General features: G+C 36.4%; 2 protein-coding genes across 2 annotated transcripts; one reads left to right on the plus strand and one right to left on the minus strand.

Annotated features, from left to right (window-relative positions):
• Positions 1-151: 151 nt before the first annotated feature.
• Positions 152-8866, plus strand: LOC141591591 (calcium-transporting ATPase 9, plasma membrane-type-like). The gene is made up of 32 exons (XM_074411974.1): positions 152-1541; positions 1687-1803; positions 1913-1952; positions 2184-2302; positions 2389-2520; positions 2611-2700; positions 3036-3105; positions 3245-3315; positions 3404-3487; positions 3572-3649; positions 3739-3810; positions 3966-4049; positions 4135-4217; positions 4298-4406; positions 4504-4559; positions 4668-4710; positions 4815-4898; positions 4987-5124; positions 5223-5288; positions 5377-5475; positions 5569-5679; positions 5891-6061; positions 6271-6330; positions 6419-6583; positions 6743-6859; positions 6975-7073; positions 7283-7420; positions 7501-7601; positions 7787-7832; positions 7926-8168; positions 8260-8351; positions 8540-8866. Exons 1-32 carry the CDS (start codon positions 1311-1313, stop codon positions 8646-8648), a joined length of 3318 nt encoding a protein of 1105 aa, XP_074268075.1. The 5' UTR covers positions 152-1310; the 3' UTR covers positions 8649-8866.
• A 346-nt stretch (positions 8867-9212) lies between these two features.
• On the minus strand, positions 9213-16435 carry LOC141591588 (protein MANNAN SYNTHESIS-RELATED 1-like). The gene is made up of 6 exons (XM_074411970.1): positions 16003-16435; positions 15275-15407; positions 15118-15188; positions 14461-14546; positions 13336-13918; positions 9213-9862 (listed from the first exon to the last, which is right to left on the minus strand). Exons 1-6 carry the CDS (start codon positions 16204-16206, stop codon positions 9584-9586), a joined length of 1356 nt encoding a protein of 451 aa, XP_074268071.1. The 5' UTR covers positions 16207-16435; the 3' UTR covers positions 9213-9583.
• Positions 16436-19906: the final 3471 nt, after the last annotated feature.

The raw sequence follows: 19906 nt of genomic DNA on the forward strand, positions 1-19906 counted from the left end.
TTGTTGTGAGTTTGTCAATGACAGCATGGATTGTCTTTTTTTTATTTTTTTTATTTAATCCGTTTTAAGTTTAAGGCGGACACGTTTGCCTCAAACAAGAAGTGTAAAATAGTTTTATTTTAATTCCTTTTAGCGTAGACAATTTTATTGAAGTCTTTGTGATCGTCAGTCATAGTGAGTAATTTCCTTGTAGTGAGGGAGACGTTACTGGGTAGAAACTAAAGAGGGTAAGTGTCTTAATTGATCGGTCTAGTCGTCTTTGCGGATTTTCCCTGTCCATAACTCATTACCAGTGAAAATTTCAAACATCTATCTAGGTGCCAACATATGGTAGGTAATCAACGTTTCTGTCGAAATGGACCCGGAAAATCGACTGTGTTTTTCTTCTTTGTTTTTTCAATTCTTTACTGATAGTAAATAATTAATTCATTTTAAAAATGTTATGTTACCGAACTTTCACTAAAAAAATATGTCAAAAGTAAAACGATGTGATGTAAATGAAATGAGAAGAAGATATAAAAGAGAAGGTCGATAACATAACTCTCCGCGTACATGCATGATGCATGCATGAATCATGATGAAAGGAACGTTACGCCGGGAATTTCTCGGAAACTTCATGCAGCATTAGTCAGTCTCCCTCACTAGAGTCACTGCTACTACTGCTTACAGTCTATTAAACATCAATGTTTCCTCCGTTTCATTTGATTGTATACGCGGGAAGTAAAATTATCGCTATATGCAAACTTAATCCAATCCGACATGAAAATAATTCAGAGAAGAGAGCAACAATTTTCGGTTACTTCACTAATTTTAGATGAACACAATTTACTAATCATTTTCGATTTAATTATTACCATATAATAATTATTTTCCAAATGTGGGTAAAACTCCATTTTTTACGTGAACTATCTACCCTAACTTTTCTCTTAATCATTCAATTTTACGCATTTTTTACCTTTCATGGTGTTTCTTTTTTTTCCCTTTTTTTTTGTTTTTGTTTTTATGATGATCCGTTTATTTTTTACATATTCCCAAATAATAAAAATAGTAATAGTATCATTTAATTATTTTTTTTTTCCGTTTTATTTTCCTTTTGTTTTTGTGGGGAGGTTTTGTTTAGTAGGAGTTTGTTAGCTCCTTAATTTTTTTTGGTTTCCCCCCCAAAAACAAGAGAGTGTCTTTGGTGTCATTTCTCCTTAATCTCGTGTTTTCGAGGGTGTTTGTGTTTGTGTTTTAATCGAATTTAATTAAAGAAAGAAAGAAGAAGAAAGTTTAATTAATTAAGGAAGGAATTATTTAAATTTTTTATAATGACGTCGGATGGTCAGAAGGAGGTGACGGCCTCGTCACCACCACCGGAAAAATCTGACCTGGAGGCCGGTACTACAAATGGGGTTACCGCTGAACAACGAGAACATAACACTAATAATAATAATAATCATAATCATGATCATGACGAGGAGGACGAGGAGTACGAGGATGACCCTTTTGATATTGCCAATACTAAGAATGCTCCTGTTGAATCTCTCAAACGTTGGAGGGTATGATTTTGATTTTACATGTTTTGTTTTACTTTTCGCAAATTCCTGTATAAAACCGTCTTACAATGATATGTATGGAATGCAAGTAACAAGGTTAGTTTAGAAACATTAAGTGACTAAAAAAAATATTCTTTTTTGATTGCAGCAAGCAGCTCTTGTGCTCAATGCATCCAGACGGTTTCGTTATACACTTGACCTAAAGAAGGATGACGAGCGAGAGCAGAGGAGGAGGATGATAAGAGCCCATGCTCAAGTTGTGAGAGTAAGTATTTGAATTATAACCTGATTTCGCCATTGACATTTTTTTTTTTTTTTTTTTGCTAAATGGGATTTCAATTTTCTGACTGTTATTTCTTCTGGTTGTTTATTAGGCTGCAATGCTCTTCAAATTGGCTGGGGAACGAGATATAGGTAACGACTGGATCCTGTGTTTTGCGGTCTACAGCATTCCTTTGTTCTGAGTTACTGTCCTACATGACTTTCCAAAAATGTTCTGAGTTACTGTCAATTTCGGTCTTCCTAAACGGAATGCAGAACATTCATTCTGAATTAGATGTTTGTTAGCGTAGCTGATATAGTCATTCAAATCCCGCCAACATCAAAACTGTCATTGTAACTTCTGTACTTCTGTTTAATCTACAGGAGTATTGGGTCCTTCAATATCACTTCCAAGATCAACGGGTGACTTTGGAATCGGAGTTGAACAGCTTACCGCAATGACCAGGGATAATAACTCTACTGCTTTGGAGCAATATGGCGGTGTAAGTAACTAACTCATCATGGTTTCTCCCTTAACTACCACCTAGTACTGTTATGTTAATGGACTTTGGAGCATTTTGAATTTCAGGTAAAAGGGTTAGAAGGTATGATTAGTACGAACTTAGAGACCGGAGTTCCTGGAGAGGAAGACGATATTGCAAAGCGAAGAGACACGTTTGGATCAAATACATACCCTACAAAAAAGGGAAAGAGTTTCCTGGTATACAGCCTGTTTATATCACGGAAGCAAATTCAAATTCTCGGCTTCCTCAAAAAACTTACTGACTGTTAATGATTTGTTGTTTTGCAGTCTTTTCTGTGGGAATCTTGGCAAGATTTGACCCTTATCATCTTAATCATAGCTGCAATTGTTTCTCTAGTATTAGGGATAAAAACTGAGGTAAGTTCGGCTTATGGTACTTCTTTTGTCAAAAACATTTTTTTGTTGCTGTTGGTTGCTGATGATCTCACATTAAGACGAATAAGTTGATTTGAAATCTCACTATCGACCTCTTGGCCTAAAAAAAGTGATATTTCCCGCGCAGTGTCATACTTGTTTGTTTCTAGGCCGGTTTTCTTAAGATTAGTACGATTCTGATATCTGACCTATCTATATGTTCTGTGATCTATGGAGAGTTGAACTTTGCGCAGTAGAGTCGTGATCATATATTATTTAGGTCTTTCTCAAATTTCGGTTTTGTATACTGAGGTTCTGAATTTGGAATTCTTGTGCAGGGTCTTGCAGAAGGATGGTATGACGGTGGAAGCATTGTCTTTGCTGTATTGCTTGTCATTCTTGTTACAGGTAAGACTGTAAGATTATCTAATAACAGTGAGTCTTGTATGAGACGGTTGCACTCACAGCTGGTCTTACATGTGATCTTTAGTTTGTCTATAATAGTTAGTTTCATTCTGATGTTAACCTAAATTCAATTCTGTGATAGCCATCAGTGATTATCGACAATCCCTGCAGTTTCAAAATTTGAATGAAGAAAAACGGAATATACAACTAGAGGTGCATGACTCTCACCAGACCTCATTATAAACTTATCCTTTTTTCTTTGGCTTTTCTCATTTTTACACATTGAAAATTGTCGATGCAGGTGATCAGAGGTGGCAGAAGAGAGAAGATCTCTATCTACGACATTGTTGTTGGAGATGTTGTTCCTCTTAAAATTGGAGATCAAGTATACATACATACCGCTTGTGCTCATTTTTTTTTAAATACTGATGCAGTGTTTGTGTAAAGTGATTATTTTTCCGTTCCTCAGGTTCCTGCCGATGGGCTCTTCGTTTCTGGTCACGCCCTATCCATTGATGAATCAAGCATGACTGGAGAGAGCAAGATTGTAAGCCTGTCATTTACGCTTATTCTTTAAAAAAAATAGTTTTTTGGTTATCAAGTGACAATTGACGAATGATATATTTCTTTCGACAGGTTCACAAGGATAAGAAATCACCCTTTCTTTTGGCTGGATGTAAAGTAGCCGATGGCTTTGGAATTATGCTGGTGCGTATCTCTCCTGTGTTTCATGTTCTAATGCTCTAGAGTAGACCGTCAAATTCTGACCTGACCCGTTATTCAATGAGCATGAACTTCAGAATCGGTATTGCTTTCACTTTTTTTCATGCTGAGCACTGAGCAGTACTTTTTATCATTTGTAGGTAACAAGTGTTGGAATTAATACCGAGTGGGGATTGCTCATGGCCAGTATCTCTGAGGATACGGGTGAAGAAACCCCCTTACAGGTTCCAAACTGACCTCCCTTCCTCTAATTCTTCTTCTATAACATACACGCTTAAGTAATACGCCTATTACAACTGCGTTTAATAGGTCCGCTTGAATGGGGTTGCAACTTTCATTGGTATAGTTGGACTCACTGTTGCCATTGCTGTTCTGGCCGTCTTGTTGCTCCGGTAAGTTTCAGTAGCTTTATTACTCTGACATCTCATACTGCTGACATGGCTATAACACTGTTAAATCATGGTTCTTGCAGATACTTTACTGGTCATACAAAGAATGCCGAAGGTGTGGTTGAGTTTGTCCGTGGGAAAACTAGTATTAGTCAAGCCATAGATGGAGTGATAGAAATCTTTACAATTGCAGTAAGTTTGATTATTCTAATTTCTAAGCTTATAACAACCAAACTTTTTTTTTCACTTGTGTTGCTCGAGTTCTTGATCAACTTTTGCATGACTTCAGGTCACTATAGTGGTGGTTGCGGTACCTGAAGGGCTTCCGTTGGCAGTTACCTTAACGTAATAAGTCTTGTTTATGCTCTCACTAAAATTTCCAAAGCTTTAAGTTTCTGAAATTCCCGAAAAATCTCTTTGCATCTCAGTTTTCAGTTGTTGATTTTTCGACAGGCTAGCCTACTCTATGCGCAAAATGATGGCAGATAAAGCCTTGGTATGTACCTCTATTTTTTTGTCCTCTATGCTTGTTTTAGATTTGGTTCCCTGATTGAAATTCAATTTCTATCGCCAGAATAAAACACTCGTTTACATTTGCAGGTTCGCAGACTTTCAGCTTGTGAAACTATGGGATCTGCGACTACTATATGTAGCGACAAAACTGGAACTCTGACCCTGAATCAGGTGAATAAAATGTACTTGCTCATGAGGGCTTCTTTCTGTGATAATATTAACATAGGTTTCTAAACATACAGCTGATTTGTTTTTATAGATGACTGTTGTCGATGCATATGCTGGTAAAAAGAAGTTGAGTCCGCCAAGCGATACAAGCCAGATGACAGCAGAACATTCTGCTCTTGTTATTGAAGGTGTTGCAGTCAATACCACTGGTAGTGTTTTTGTCCCTAAGGTATATGTTATGTTTCTTCATTACCATTCCTCTCTTATTTCTCAGAAATTCATGTATATTTGCACGGTTTGATATTGCGTATTGTTCCTCTTTGACAGAATGGCGGTGAAACAGAAGTTTCAGGTTCTCCAACTGAGAAGGCTATCTTATCCTGGGGAGTCCAGGTATCCTTTCTGTATTAATCTCAGATTTTGTTCTGATTCCTGTTTTTTTTTTCCGCTTTTTCTTAATTTTACAATTCTTGTCCTGCAGCTGGGCATGAAGTTCGAGACTGTGAGGTCTGAAGCCATTACTCTCCATGTTTCACCTTTCAATTCAGAGAAAAAGAGAGGTGGAGTTGCATTGCAGCTGGTAACTTTTCCCTCTGTCCGTGACATTGAAGCTTAAAATTGATTTCGTGTAATCTTTTATTCACTCTTTTGTTTACTCTTGAAATTACCGCAGTCCAACTCAGATGTTCATATTCACTGGAAGGGAGCAGCTGAAATGGTCCTTGCTTCATGTACACAATTCCTTGACGCCGATGGTTCTGTCAAGTCTATCGAGAATGACAAGGTAACAATTAATCCTATGTAACCTCGTAAGTCTTTTAACTTTTACTAAGATGACTGTTTTAGTCGAGAATGAGAAATCGTATGTTCTGTTAAGTACTCTTCTTTTAGGGCTGTTTTTGTAGCTTTAACAGCTTGCTGATCCGTCTTTCTAGTAGAGACTTTCATTTTTGATTTTTCTGTAAGCCGACATTCACTTATTTTTTCTTCTGCAGGCATACTTCAGAGGTGTCATTGATGATATGGCAGCGAAAAGTTTGCGGTGTGTTGCATTGGCCTATAAACCATTCAACAGAAATGATGTTCCAAATACCAATGAGGAAGCGCTAGCAGAATGGGTTCTACCGGAAGATAACCTGGTTTTGCTTGCCATTGTTGGTATCAAGGTATTATCCATAGTAGTCCCACTTCAAGATCTAGATACCCTTCTGTTTCTTCGATACCTTTAAATTGCCTTTCTGAAAAAGTATGAGAAAGTATGATTCAATGAAAAAACCTAGTGGAACAACATTTTGCATAAGGCTGTCTACATTTGTGTCCCACCACATCCGAGGAGGAAACGAGTTAATAAGTGACGTATGCAATGCTTGTGTAGGATCCTTGCCGACCTGGTGTAGATGAAGCTGTCAGACTTTGTGCAGCAGCTGGTGTGAAGGTATTTTGAGAAATTTCATGTTAAATGAGTCGGTTAACAAAATTAATTTGTCTTGAGATTACAATTAACTTCAAAGCGAAAATTACAGGTTCGTATGGTCACTGGAGACAATATTCAGACAGCAAGAGCAATTGCAACAGAATGTGGAATTCTTGCTCCAGGTGCTGATACCTCAGAACCCACTGTAATTGAAGGGAAAACGTTCCGTGCACTTTCTGAGCAAGAAAGAGAGGAAGTTGCCAAAAAAATAACGGTATGTCAGATTGGTTTTTTGGAACTATTGGAAGTAAACGTGTCAAAATCGACCTCTTTTGGGGTGTCAAGCACGCGTAAGGAATCCTCAGGCCACCTACATGGCTAACTGGCTATGTGTGTATCAGAGAATCTAACATTGGTGATTGATTGCCTACAGGTTATGGGAAGGTCATCTCCGAATGATAAATTGTTGCTTGTGCAAGCTCTACGAAAGGCGGGTGAAGTCGTGGCTGTTACTGGTGATGGCACTAATGATGCTCCTGCTCTTCATGAGGTCTTATTTTGGTCCTAAACTAAATTTTACACGTACAATTGATTCCCGGTTACCTGGTATCTAAGGTTTTTAGTGCCTTGTAATGTTAACTATTGTTGTTACCTTTGTACTTTAGGCTGATATTGGTCTTTCCATGGGCATTTCCGGAACAGAAGTCGCTAAAGAAAGCTCTGATATCATTATCTTGGATGATAACTTTGCATCTGTTGTGAAGGTAGCTTTCATGTTTTCCCTCATTTTACAATATGGTGCTGAAAACACAAAGAGACGGTTTTTGAATGATCATGGTGAAGTTGCATTGGAGCCCTAAAATCCCACCTTGTAATAAGCGCAGACAGTTTACTGGCTTATTCTGCTATAATGCATCTTATCCCAAAACCAGAGGACATTGATAACGGAATAACAATGGATGTATACTTTCAGGTTGTGCGATGGGGACGTTCAGTGTACGCAAATATTCAGAAATTCATACAGTTTCAGCTGACAGTAAATGTAGCTGCACTTATTATTAATGTCGTTGCTGCAGTTTCATCTGGAAGTATTCCTCTTAATGCAGTGCAGGTATAAACTCTTGTTTTTTGCTGTTACTCTTTGGTTTAAGGCTCTCTCCCTTCTCTAATGATTGATTTATCCTCTCCCAGCTTCTGTGGGTTAATCTCATCATGGATACCCTTGGAGCCCTCGCTTTAGCCACTGAACCCCCAACTAACCAGCTTATGCGTAGAGCTCCGGTTGGCAGAAGGTTAGTTTTGAACCTCCCCTATTAGACCATCTTTCCGTAACTCAAAAATATTATGAAGACTTCCTAGGTTTCAAAATAAAATTGTTGAAAGCAAACTCTTCTATTGTGACCGGATCATCTTATATAAGTTTTCGCGCAGAAAAGTAATGATCAATGTTGTTGTTGTTGCCGATTTGTATGATCAGGGAACCTCTTGTAACTAACATCATGTGGAGGAATCTGCTAGTACAGGTAAAGATTCTGTTCATCTGGTTTTCAGAATAATTTCGATGAAATTTACAGATTTTTAAAAATCATATTCCAATTTTCCGCTTTGGTTTGCAGGCAATATATCAAGTCACTGTCCTCCTCCTCTTCAACTTTGGTGGCAGCAGTTTCGCTCTCTTACAAGAAGGCAACTTGGAACATCAGAATAAGTTGAAGAACACTTTGATCTTCAACGCATTCGTTATTTGTCAGATATTCAACGAGTTCAACGCCAGAAAGCCAGAAGAATTGAACGTTTTCAAAGGCGTAACACAAAATAAACTCTTCATGGGAATAATTGCAGTCACAGTTGTGCTTCAGGTTCTTCCTTATCCTTTCTTACCATCGTATCCCTGTGTTTTTTGTTAGTTTTCTGCATTGTTCCTAAAAAACAACCGTCTTTCTTCAACAGATTGTCATTATCGAGTTCCTTGGGAAATTCACATCAACCGTTAGACTGAACTGGCAGCTATGGCTTCTTTCGATTGGCATTGGCTTGTTCAGGTTAGTATAAACATTCTCCTTATTCGTTTTTTTTTTTTTTTTTTTTTTTTTTTGTCTCGACCATTTGCACATTCTATGCAGCAGTTTGTCAAAAAGACGTTTCGTTTGGCATTGGCTTGTACAGAGGTGCAGTAATGCATCTGAACTTTCCTGCAATACTGATGTATTTCTTCTGTTTATTTCAACAGTTGGCCTCTTGCTCTCGTCGGGAAGTTCATACCAGTTCCAAAGACACCCTTGTCCAGAATGCTCAAAAAATCATTCCAAAGATGTAAACTTTCGCGTAATAATGCATGAATGAATAGCTTTGGCATCTATGGTTGGTTGCAGTAAAAATTTAGGAGGAAGACCACCCCTTCAGCAATTCTGACTAGTAAGATTGGTGTGTACTTAATTATTGATTTATCTGTAAAGAGACCGATAAATTAGTAACATTCCTTCAAGTGTAAATGCGAACTGATATATTGTAATAACTATTTAATTTACAATGTCCTTTCCCTTTTTGTTTTTACCAAGAGGATTACTCCGATTTCAGATTGTCGATATTTTTCTTCTGAATGAGTTTTTCCATTCAGTTAAAATCTGTTTAACAGCAGCATCAGCAGTCATACACTATAATACACAAACTCTACAGCAAGTGTCTGAAAGGCGAAGCCATGCTTTGGCACAAAAGGTCCCAACTTTTGTACTCCTGAACATAATATACAACATAATCCGGGAAAAACTCCGAAAATTGGTGGAACCATACTTTGGTACAAGGAATCCCAACTTTTATATTCAAGAACATAATATACAACATAATTTGGGAAGAACTAGGGCAACTAATGTCGCGGTTCCCTGCTTTCTGAACATAAACTGGGATAATTCTGCATAATCATAATTATAGTTTCTTAAGAGTTACATAATGAAAAACGAAGGATGAGATGCAACCAAGACGACTTTGATATAACACAAACCACACTCGAAAAAATATACTACAAATGGAATCAAAGTATCAAACTGAGGATGTCTAAATCACACTGTCTATAACAAAAATAAGACTAATACAAATTCAAAACTATATTAACACCTGTATCTCTAAATAGCTTGTCGCCGTAACGTTTGCTCAGGCAAGCTGTACTGAATCCAAGTATACTTCAATAAATCATTAAACTTTCAACTTTTCTCCAGGATAGTTTGATTTTACCTGTGATGTGGATCTGAATGCACTGAAGATGGTTCTCTATGGAATATTAACAAAAACACGAATACGCCAGGTGGTTCTTCTTGGTGATGTAATCAGATATGAACTGATCAGGAGAAGCAGAAGAACTGGAAGTGTCGGTCGGGACTAGTATCTGAGTCTTGCCGGACGAGATCCGCTTCCCAACGACATTGTCGTAGAACAGGCCAGAAATGGCTGGTACAAAAACGTCGCTTTCTGAACACATGTAGAAATCAATAACATCTTCTAACATTGGTGCTTCTGAATCAAGGAATTGATCCTTCTTATCCGTAGGCATTATCCCCTCCTGCAGTGGCAGACAGAAGATGTTCGAAAATTTGTAAGTCGTTACTATATAAAATTACTATTAGTAACGTTAACACCAAAATTGGGTAAAATTCAGAAAAGAAAAAAAAGGGCGCCGTGGACTCATGGCCCCTATGTCACTGCACATGGATCTAACATTGCTCTCCTACAATGGTTGCACGACGCATTAAGATGCCAACATTGATCTTCGGTTTTTGATAGAAACTTGTAATATGTGAGACTATCATGAACTCTTCCACAGTTCCATATTCTGGACTGAGATCTCAATTGCTATATCAATACCAGGTAAATTTTATAGTGATACTGATACGGGTCTGTTGAAGGGGAGCCTTGGCGCACCGGTTAAGGTGTTGCTTTGTGACCGTGAGGTCACGGGTTCAAGTCCTTGGAGCGGCCTCTTGCCAAAATGGCAAGGGAAGGCTTTCCCCAATTACACCCTTGTGATGAGACCCTTCCCCGGACCCTCGCCTAGCGGGGACGCTATCGTGCACCGGGCTGCCCTTTTTTACTGATACGGGTCTGTTGGACCTGCTAGGCAACTTAAATGCACTACAACGTCATTTACAAAAAAAATAAAGTTATACTATATACTTAATACTCCTATAATTCTCAGCTTAGAACACTGTCATTCTAATCTGTTTTCTTAACGCACGAATTTCTTCACGCTCACGTTCCTGTGATATTACATATTACCGTCGTGTCTCAAAGACTCCTGCATGTGACTCATATTGACCAAGGGGTAATAACTACTAATATTAGCTTGGAAAAAACTTAAACCTTGCGACGATCAAGTTAGATACATTATATATCTATGTAGCAATGCATCTCCTTGACCTCCGAAAATAGTACTCCATAAAAAAAACGGAAATTTCCCATGGTACCCTCGAAGTTTGGCAGATTACACATGGTACCCCTCATTTTAAGTTTCTACATATGGTACCCCTGTATTTACCGTTTTCTTTCCCAGAATGCCCTTTGCCAAAGTTCCGTCATCACTCCGTTACTCCTCTGCCTAATAACCCTCTTTTTTTGTTATTTAATACACTAATACTACATTAATATATCTTAATCCCTAAACCAATTATCACCATCTTCTTCAAAATTACCAAAAAGCAACCTCTTTTACCCACCACCATACCAATCACCTTCATCATCATCTTAACTGCCAACAGCTTCCCGCCCTCGCTGAGCACTGCACCACCACCAAGTCGACGCCACCGTGCCACCACCACCAAGCCGTCGACGCCAAACCAGTCCACAACCCACAATTGTCGCCTCTCTCCCCTTTTCCTCCTCTCCCATTCTGTACTCCTTCCACACGACAACACCGTGATCACCATCGCACAACCTTCACCAACGCACAACCTCCTCCTCCCCTTTCTTTTTCCACCGTCGTCGACACTCCTGGAGTTCAGGCGACCATCGTCGGTGCAACTCGTCGTCACCCTTTATTATGAAAAAAAAAAATAGATCTGAGGATTGTTGATGGTTGGAAGAGACAAGGTGGAGAATGGGCGGCTGGTGATGTCGCCGCCTTTCTACTATTTTCTGGTGTGATTTTTTTCAGATTTGGATTTTTTTTAGTGTGGTGATTGTTATTGTGTGAGTTGGTGGTGATTTTATTGTTGGCGGCTGATGGTGGTGGTTATTGTTGGTGTGGGTAGTGGTGATCAAAGATGATGTTGATGGTTGATATAATGGTGGCCTGGTGGACTGGTTTGGCGAAGTCGCCTGAGTATGGTGGGGGTGGGGTGGGGGAGTGATGGTTGGGATTTAGATATTGAAGTTAGTTTATTGTATAAATTAATGATTTATGTCTTATTAGTGTATTAAATAACCAAAAAAAGGGGTCATTAGTTAGAGGACTAACGGAATGATGACGGAAATTGGGCAAGGGGCATTTTGGGAAAGAAAAAGGTAAATATAGGGGTATCATATGTAGAAACTTAAAATGAGGGGTACCATGTGTAATCTGCCAAAGTTCGAGGGTACCATGGGAAAAAACCGTAAAAAAAAAGACAGACACTGCCGCAAGTTAGGCAACCAGAAAAAAAAAACGGAAATTACCCATAGTACCCCTGAATTTTGTCAGATTTCTCATGGTACCCCTACTTTTAAGAATATGTCCATGGCACCCTTGAGGTTTCATTTTTGTGCCCGTGGTACCCCTTAATGTAACGACCGTTAACTAGGCGTTAAATTTTGATGACGTGGCAATAACTAATAAATTAAAAATTAAAAATAAATATGAAAAAAAAAAAATTTGAACATTTCCCATGGTACCCCTATGTTTTATATATTTTTCCCCATATATCCCTAAGGTGTAAAATTTTTTCCATGGTACCCTTGAGTCATTAATATATGGTTTTAATGTTCATGTCTTCCCTAAGATCAATTTTAATTTACGTTACTCCACATATATAGACCCCATGAAATCATTTAAGTACCTCATGACATTATTTGAGAGTGAGTGAAGGCCAGAAGAAACAGCCAATAATAAATTTGATGTGCAAACACCTTAGTCAAATATTCACAATAGCATTCGTGCATTAGTCTTCGCTTGAAACTATCATAACTCACCTATCTCTTGAAATTAACATGTCCAACCTATACCATTTTAAAGCTTCATATTTTAGCTTTCACCTCCAATAAGAACTCTACATATTAAAGTTTGAGTAGTAGCAGGTCATGTGTGAAACGTTCAGCATTCAGCCATGTAACAGCAACATTGAGGCTACATATCTCTTTGCTTGAGTGAACTATTTTTTCCCACAATGCACCAAATGAAACCTAATTGAGTTATCTTTTATTTTTAATTTGAATCACATATTATAGGCCTCTAGATTGTGAGATATAGTTGTTTCTTTGTTGACAGGTCAAAGGGAAATGCAAAAATTCATTTTGCCTACTCAACTTATAATGCATATATTTGGACTTGTAGAGCAGCTACGAACGTGATTCAGAAACTAGTGTTTGGCTAACATCTCAAGCTTGCTAGTCACGTAAATATCATGAAAAATTAGTTAGTAAAACTTGAGATATGAAGCTTGAAAATCAGGCTTGTTGTATTGAACATTCTAAATGCTCAAAAGTTTATATTAATGACTTAAGGGTACCGTGGGAAAATTTTTACACCTTAGGGATATCTAGGGAAAAATGTATAAAATATAGGGGTATCATGGGAAATGTTCAAATTTTTATTTTTATTTCAAATTTATTATTAATTTTTAATTTATTAATTATTGCCACGTCATCAAAATTTAACTTCTAGTTAACGGTCGTTACATTAAGGGGTACCATGGGCATAAAAATGAAACCTCAGGGGTACCATGGACATATTATTAAAAGAAGGGGTACCATGGGAAATCTGACAAAATTCAGGGGTACCATGGGAAATTTCCGAAAAAAAATATTAAGGAAAAGAATAGCAAATGTTATTGAGGAAATGTATACCTTTGTGTAAGCTTTGGGGAAGAGCTCCTTCAGTTCACTAAGACTATTGTTCCATCTGGGTTGAGTCAAATAGATTGTGGTATCCTTGCCATACCCAACTTTTCTTAAAAATACAGCAACTTCTCTAGCATCAAAACAACTTTTCGATCCATCACTAGTAGGCTCTAGGCAACCCTTCTTCTCTAAAGCATCGACCCTCAAATCCACTGCTATGAAGCGACCATCCGACTTCCGGCTCAAAGTTCGTAGACGTTCAACCATCGAGTTCACAACTCCACGGACTTCAGATTGCAACTCTAATGATCCGAACATTGCCATGCAAGCAACTGAATCAATCTCACTTTTGACATTATTCGTCTTTTTCATATTTATCGACGGGAAAGATGTGGCTAGCCTAATATTGCCCTTTTTCTGAAACTGTGGCTTAATAATTTCAGCAATATGGTCTTTCGTAACACGAGCTGGAACCTTCACAACTGCAAGGTTTTTTGCTGATATTTTTGTAGATGGTTCCTTTACTACCCTAACCACTCCATCCAAGCTTTTGATAAACTTTTGAGCATCATAAACATCTTCGAAATCCCTGCGAGTGAAAACGATGTTAAGAATTGAGTAATTGTAGAGAATGTAACTAATCTCATTCCTACACAAAACATCTATTAAGCGACATAAATCCTTGATAATTATAGATCAGAATGGCGATTCAGCTAAACACTGACGGTGCACTCTCGTCCTCTCAAATCGCAATTTATGTAGTCAAAGTAAATTGTGACAAAGATAGTCAGGCTGATAATATGTTTCTAAATAAGCACTCTGTATCTCATTAAAGTGTTTAGAGTAGTTCCAGACAAGTATCATGTCTACACACCAAATATACGACATACTGATGTAACGAAGCTTTCCGTTCATTTGATATGATGCTTCTAACCCTAGATGTGTAGTGTGAATTTAGCATCACTTAATAATGTAAAGGAAAGAAAGCATTTAAAATGCAGCCAAAAGCCAACTCTGCGATTCCTAAGAAAGACGCTGGCATACAGTCGTGTATACTAATGCCAGTTAGAGTGCAAATTCCATGGAACAGTATGTTGGGAAAATAAAGCATCATAAGGTTTGATTACTGACTTCTTGTCCCCAAGTTTACTTCCCCTGATGTCAGGAAGTACAAGAGTTGCACCAATGCTTCTCGCAACTACCACCGCATCAGCAATCTGTGTCAAAAGAGTTGTAGAGATAAAGCTTAAAACTCAATCACATGTTTGACAAATAGTACTGTGAATAGACAGCAAGTCTCATTGAAGACATGCATCCTGCTTTTGTCTTATCTACCCACTTGGGTATTACTTGACCCGTCTTCAGCTTGTGACGGATATGCCCGTCTTCAATGAGACTTGTTGATCACCACAAATTCTCATTGAAGACGAGCATATCTATCACAAGCTGAAGACGGGTCAAGTAATACCCAAGTGGAGAGATATGCTCGTCTTCAATGCGAATTTGTGGTGAATAGAGCATGATGTTTTCCTTCCAAATCTCTCTTATGTTGGACGGACTTTACCTTTGCTCAAAGGAGGGAAAAGTGGTTCTATCTATTTCCCTCTAACCCAACTATCTAAACAAAGGAAGTCAGTGTACACAACCTGACAACCTCCCTCTCTGTAAGCAACACATAGAGGTCGTGTCCAGATCGACTCAAAATGAAAATTGCATCGAGACACATCACAATAAAAAGAAGCGCGGTAAATTTAACCATGGCCTATAGTTAAGCGTTTGACTAGGTACCTGTGAGACATGGTATTCTGGACCATCAGTCAAGGAAAAGGTAAGATATCCCTCAGATTGATCAGATTTTGCTGTAAGACGGAACATGAAACATGTTAATAACCACATTGCACCAAAAAGGACAAGATGCAAGAAAAAACAAGTTTAGAATTAATACTTGGTTTAGTCCAACAAGGTTTAAGTTTAGGAGCATCATCTCCCCATAGTCCACTAGTATCAACAAGATCATCAATCTGTTCTTCGAACTTGGATCCTTCAAATGGGTCTTTCTGGGTTATTGCCATCTTCACCTTCATGATCCAAAAAAACATTTTTAGAAAAAAAAAATTAAAAGAAAAAACTGCAGAAGATGTTAATAATTTACAGTAATCAATCTTAAATTTCAAGTTTCAAGATGCAAATTTCCAGGTTATGATCATGGGATACCCAATTTGATCTACTATAAGTCAAATAGACAACAACTAAGTGCATCAAGAGCTCCTTCAAATTGCGAGGCAATAAGGGTCGGATGTATGCAGTCTTACCCACTGTCAGCAACACAAACAGACTGTTTCCGAATTACCCAAAACACATAAACACATGAGAACCATTTCAGAAATACAGAATGATCAGATTATTAAAAACCCATGAAAAGAACCCTCAATTTGCGAGTCAAAAGGGGTCGGATGTACGCAACCTTACCCCAGTATTAGCAACACAAAGCGGCAATTTCCGAATGACAAAAAATGCAAAAAATGATCAGAAACACAGAAAAAACAGAACCCAGTGCATCAAGGGCTCCTGCAGATTGTCAGTATTAGCAACACAAAGAGACTGTTTCCGAACAACCCAAAACACAGAATGATCAGAAAAAAACAAACCCATTACAGAAAAATGAAAACCCACCTGAGAATTAGAACTAAAATGCTCTCTTTTAATCATATGAGCAAGCATAACAAACATAGTAACAGTAAGAAAACCAGCAAGTATTTGTCTTGGATCAGCAATTATACTTGATACCCATTTTCCTGCTTTTAATCCCCAATTTGTTCTTGGCTTTTCTTTCTTCTTATCTCTACCATTATGTTCTCTCTCAGATCTCTGCATCATTTCTTACAGAAGAAAATTCTGAATGCAATGCAATACAATACAGATGAAATACTAACAGTTTAATGAAAATAATTGTGATAATTATTAAGAAAGATTGTTTCTTTATATGAAATGATAGCAGATATCAACAGAAATTAAGGTTGTTGTTGTTGATTAGTAAGTTGGAAAATTAAGAAAACGTTGAATTGAATGGTGAGAAAGTGAGAATGAAGTCAGAGTAGACAGCTTTGGCTTTATTTGTTATAGCCGCCGACAGTCTCTTTGTGATTGTGATTTACTGCCTAATTACTACACTTTTGGTATAATTACAGACATAATTAGTTAATTACTGTTTTTGCTACTTTTTGCTTTGAATATTTCTGAATTTCGGATCTCTTTTTTACGATTAGTAGAAGTTGAACTGAACTGAGCTGAATTGAGTTGGATGGAGCTGAAAAAACGAGTTAATTTGTGGAGAGATGAGTTGAACTTAATGGAGCTCCAGTGAAAGTTAATTTGTCAAGAAATGAGTTGAGTTGAATTGATTGGAAGATTTGGAATTGAAGTGAACTGAATAGAACTTAATTGAACTAAAATGAGCTAAAATTAAGCCAGAAAGAACATAGTCTTAAAGTTCTGCCTCGGTTTATAGTTACACTTGCTTTTTTATGTGTTTTAGTCAATAGTTTACACTTTTTTTTATAGTAAATAAACCAACACATGTGTGTGAGAAGTGAGGACTGAGGACCATTACATTTCCTCCACATTTTAAGTTGTTTTTTAATTTTGTTAATAATTGTACTCATGCCTCTCTCACAAAAATTCTACCGTCCTCCCGGAGGACGGTACTCCTCACACACAAATACAATCCACCTAAGTGGAATATTATAATGGCTTGTGTGTAAGGAGTACCATGGTAGAATTACTCCATCTCTCATCCCCCCTACTACTAAGAGAATAAAAATTCTCAAAAGTTTTCCCTCCAAACTCCACCTACTTATATAAGGAAAGAAATAAATTTTTTCCATTAAACTATAATTTTTTTCTTAAAGCATGACTCTTTTTATTAAATTCTAAATTATAATTATATAATGTTTTAATCAAAATAAAATAAAAAGAGTATAAAATTATAAAATACAAAATCGTTAATTTTTTTTCGAAAATGATTTATTGCATACTTAAACTGTATAAAACAATAAAATAATATTATTAGCTACGTGAAAAAACTCATTAAGATAATTTAAGCAAAGTTATAAAAAAAAATCATTAACTTTATGTTAAAAAGAAAAACATGGCATACTACATTTTTTTTTCTCATATTAAAATACAATTAGGTGAAATATAAAAATTTGAAGGTATAAAATTTGGAATGAATCCTCCTAGGAGTATATACTAAGAGAATAAAATTCTTCCCAATTTTCCTCCAAAAGGTATTAAGCTAAATAAGAAAACAAAAATACTTCTTTCTTTAAATTATTATCATTTCATCAAAATATAACCTTTTAATCAAATAATAGTATTTTCTTTTAAAATCTTAATCATAATATTTTAATTAAAGAAGATAAATTTACTATAATTTTATAAACTGTAAATTTCTAAATTTTTGTTATGTATTATTATATATGAGAGAATGACTTGACACATTTTGTATAAAACAAAATATTAAACTGATATTATTAGCTTCGTCACAAAAAAAATAAAAAAATCATTAACATAATTTGAGAAAATTTATTATTTGTAATCATTAGTTTTATATTAAAGAAAAAAATCATTAAACATATTTTATAACTTTACTAAATTCTCTTTGATTAGTTCATAGTTCATTTTTTTCTCATATCGAAATACAATTGGGTATATGAAAAATATGAAAAATTAATAATGTATCAATTTAAAATATTTAAACAATAACTAAAAACAAAACTTCTATATATACCACAAATGTGCGGGATTTACACTATTAAATACCAATAGTATAATTGTTACATTCTCTAATATCCCTATCTAAAAAACCGCGCATTTGCGCGGGATCTATGCTAGTTACCTTAATAAGCGTGTATAAAATAATAAACTATCTAGTGGAGCGGAGGGAGTATCATTTACAGTATTTTTAGACATTTATATAAATTTTAGTTGATTAGTTTTAATGAGTACATTAAAATATCATTTTTTTTTTAGAAATTTTACAAGTATATAAGTAATACCCGGAGTAGAATTAACGACATTAGCATTGGCAAATGTCCAAAAGACAAATGGCAATAAATGACCGGGATGGAGGAGTATTACTCTGTGGGTTTGAATCCTTTGTTATTTATTCTAATTTGGGTGTTTTGATCATTTCCTTCCTTTTTTTAATGAAAGAGAATAATTATTCGTTAATAAAACGTTTTAAGACACCTACAAAAGACATTCATAATTGAAAACAAATATAATAGAAACCGAAGAAAAAGAATTCTCTTGTAAACTAATGATCTCAAGCCATGATCTAACAATTCGACACGTTCGCGTATAACTATCCTTATGGAGCTTTTGAGGGGATCCTTCATTTGATTCATTATATATCTTCTACTAATTTCAAAGATCATTGACAAATTTGGGCATGATTGAGCGAAAGATTGGTTTCAACAATATGATGATGGCGGCATTTCTAGTAATTGTGCTTGGGAGTATGGGGTGGAGTTTATGATGTGTGATGTCATTATTGGCGAGAGTTAAAGAAATTTTAATGTATTGTTCTCCACTATCAGAGTAAATTTTTTATTTATTTATAAATTAAAATTTTTTTAAACAAGTTTTTGAAAACGAGTGAAAATTTGAGTTATATCAGACTTATTTTTGAGAGGGTGAAACAAAATAATTTGGTAAAGTGATCTACAAAAATAAGATAGTATTTAAAATTATCATGAGAGTAATAAGCAGGTGAAGTTCAAACATCGGTAAATAATAATTCAAGCGGTGCAAAAGACTTTAATGAGGTTTGTGAAAAATTATAACTTATGGCTCTTGCTTATTATATCGCAAGAGTTACAATTTGAAAAAGAATGGAGAATATTTAAATTATAAGTGTTTCTTAAACAAGAAATGATGTCAAAGATGACCGGGTGATAGGTGAGATAGATACACTTATACGGTGGAAGGAGTCCATTCATATGTGCCAATACTGTTGATGGTGCCCCAAATAAGAACCCGGTACATCTGCAAGTCCTTAACAAGAAAAGAAGTGGGAGAAAAAAAAAGTAAGCGTTATTATCTTTGCAAAATTGAGAGATGGAAATATTGTTGCGAGAAATTTGAGGGACACATAAAACATTTTTGAAAAGCAATTTATTATAATGAATAGAAAAGGTAAAAGAGCCCATGTGAGTGTTCGGAATACCAATATCATCGCCAATAATTATATTGTCCGGACCATCGTATGGTTTGTGAAGAACATGGTTTTCAATATCGTTAGTGAGATGATGAGTTGCACTAGTGTCAAGTAGTCATGGGTTAGAAGAGGTAACGATTTGGTGGTGGTGTGTTGTGTGGACTTGAGTACGAGTCGGGGGAGTTATGGTGGCGGTGGGAGGTGGGAAGATGAACGAGAGGCAAGCATTCGAAAGCAACAATATTGACACTTACCTTTAAAAGGGTATGGACTGAAGGTTTTGGGGGCGGTTGTTGGACTTGGGACGGTATGATACCGGGTTGGCAGAGGTTGGATTAAGAGCGGGTTAATTGAGGG

The sequence above is a fragment of the Silene latifolia genome, chromosome 7 (assembly GCF_048544455.1).
Source record: "Silene latifolia isolate original U9 population chromosome 7, ASM4854445v1, whole genome shotgun sequence".
Classification (NCBI taxonomy): domain Eukaryota; kingdom Viridiplantae; phylum Streptophyta; class Magnoliopsida; order Caryophyllales; family Caryophyllaceae; genus Silene; species Silene latifolia.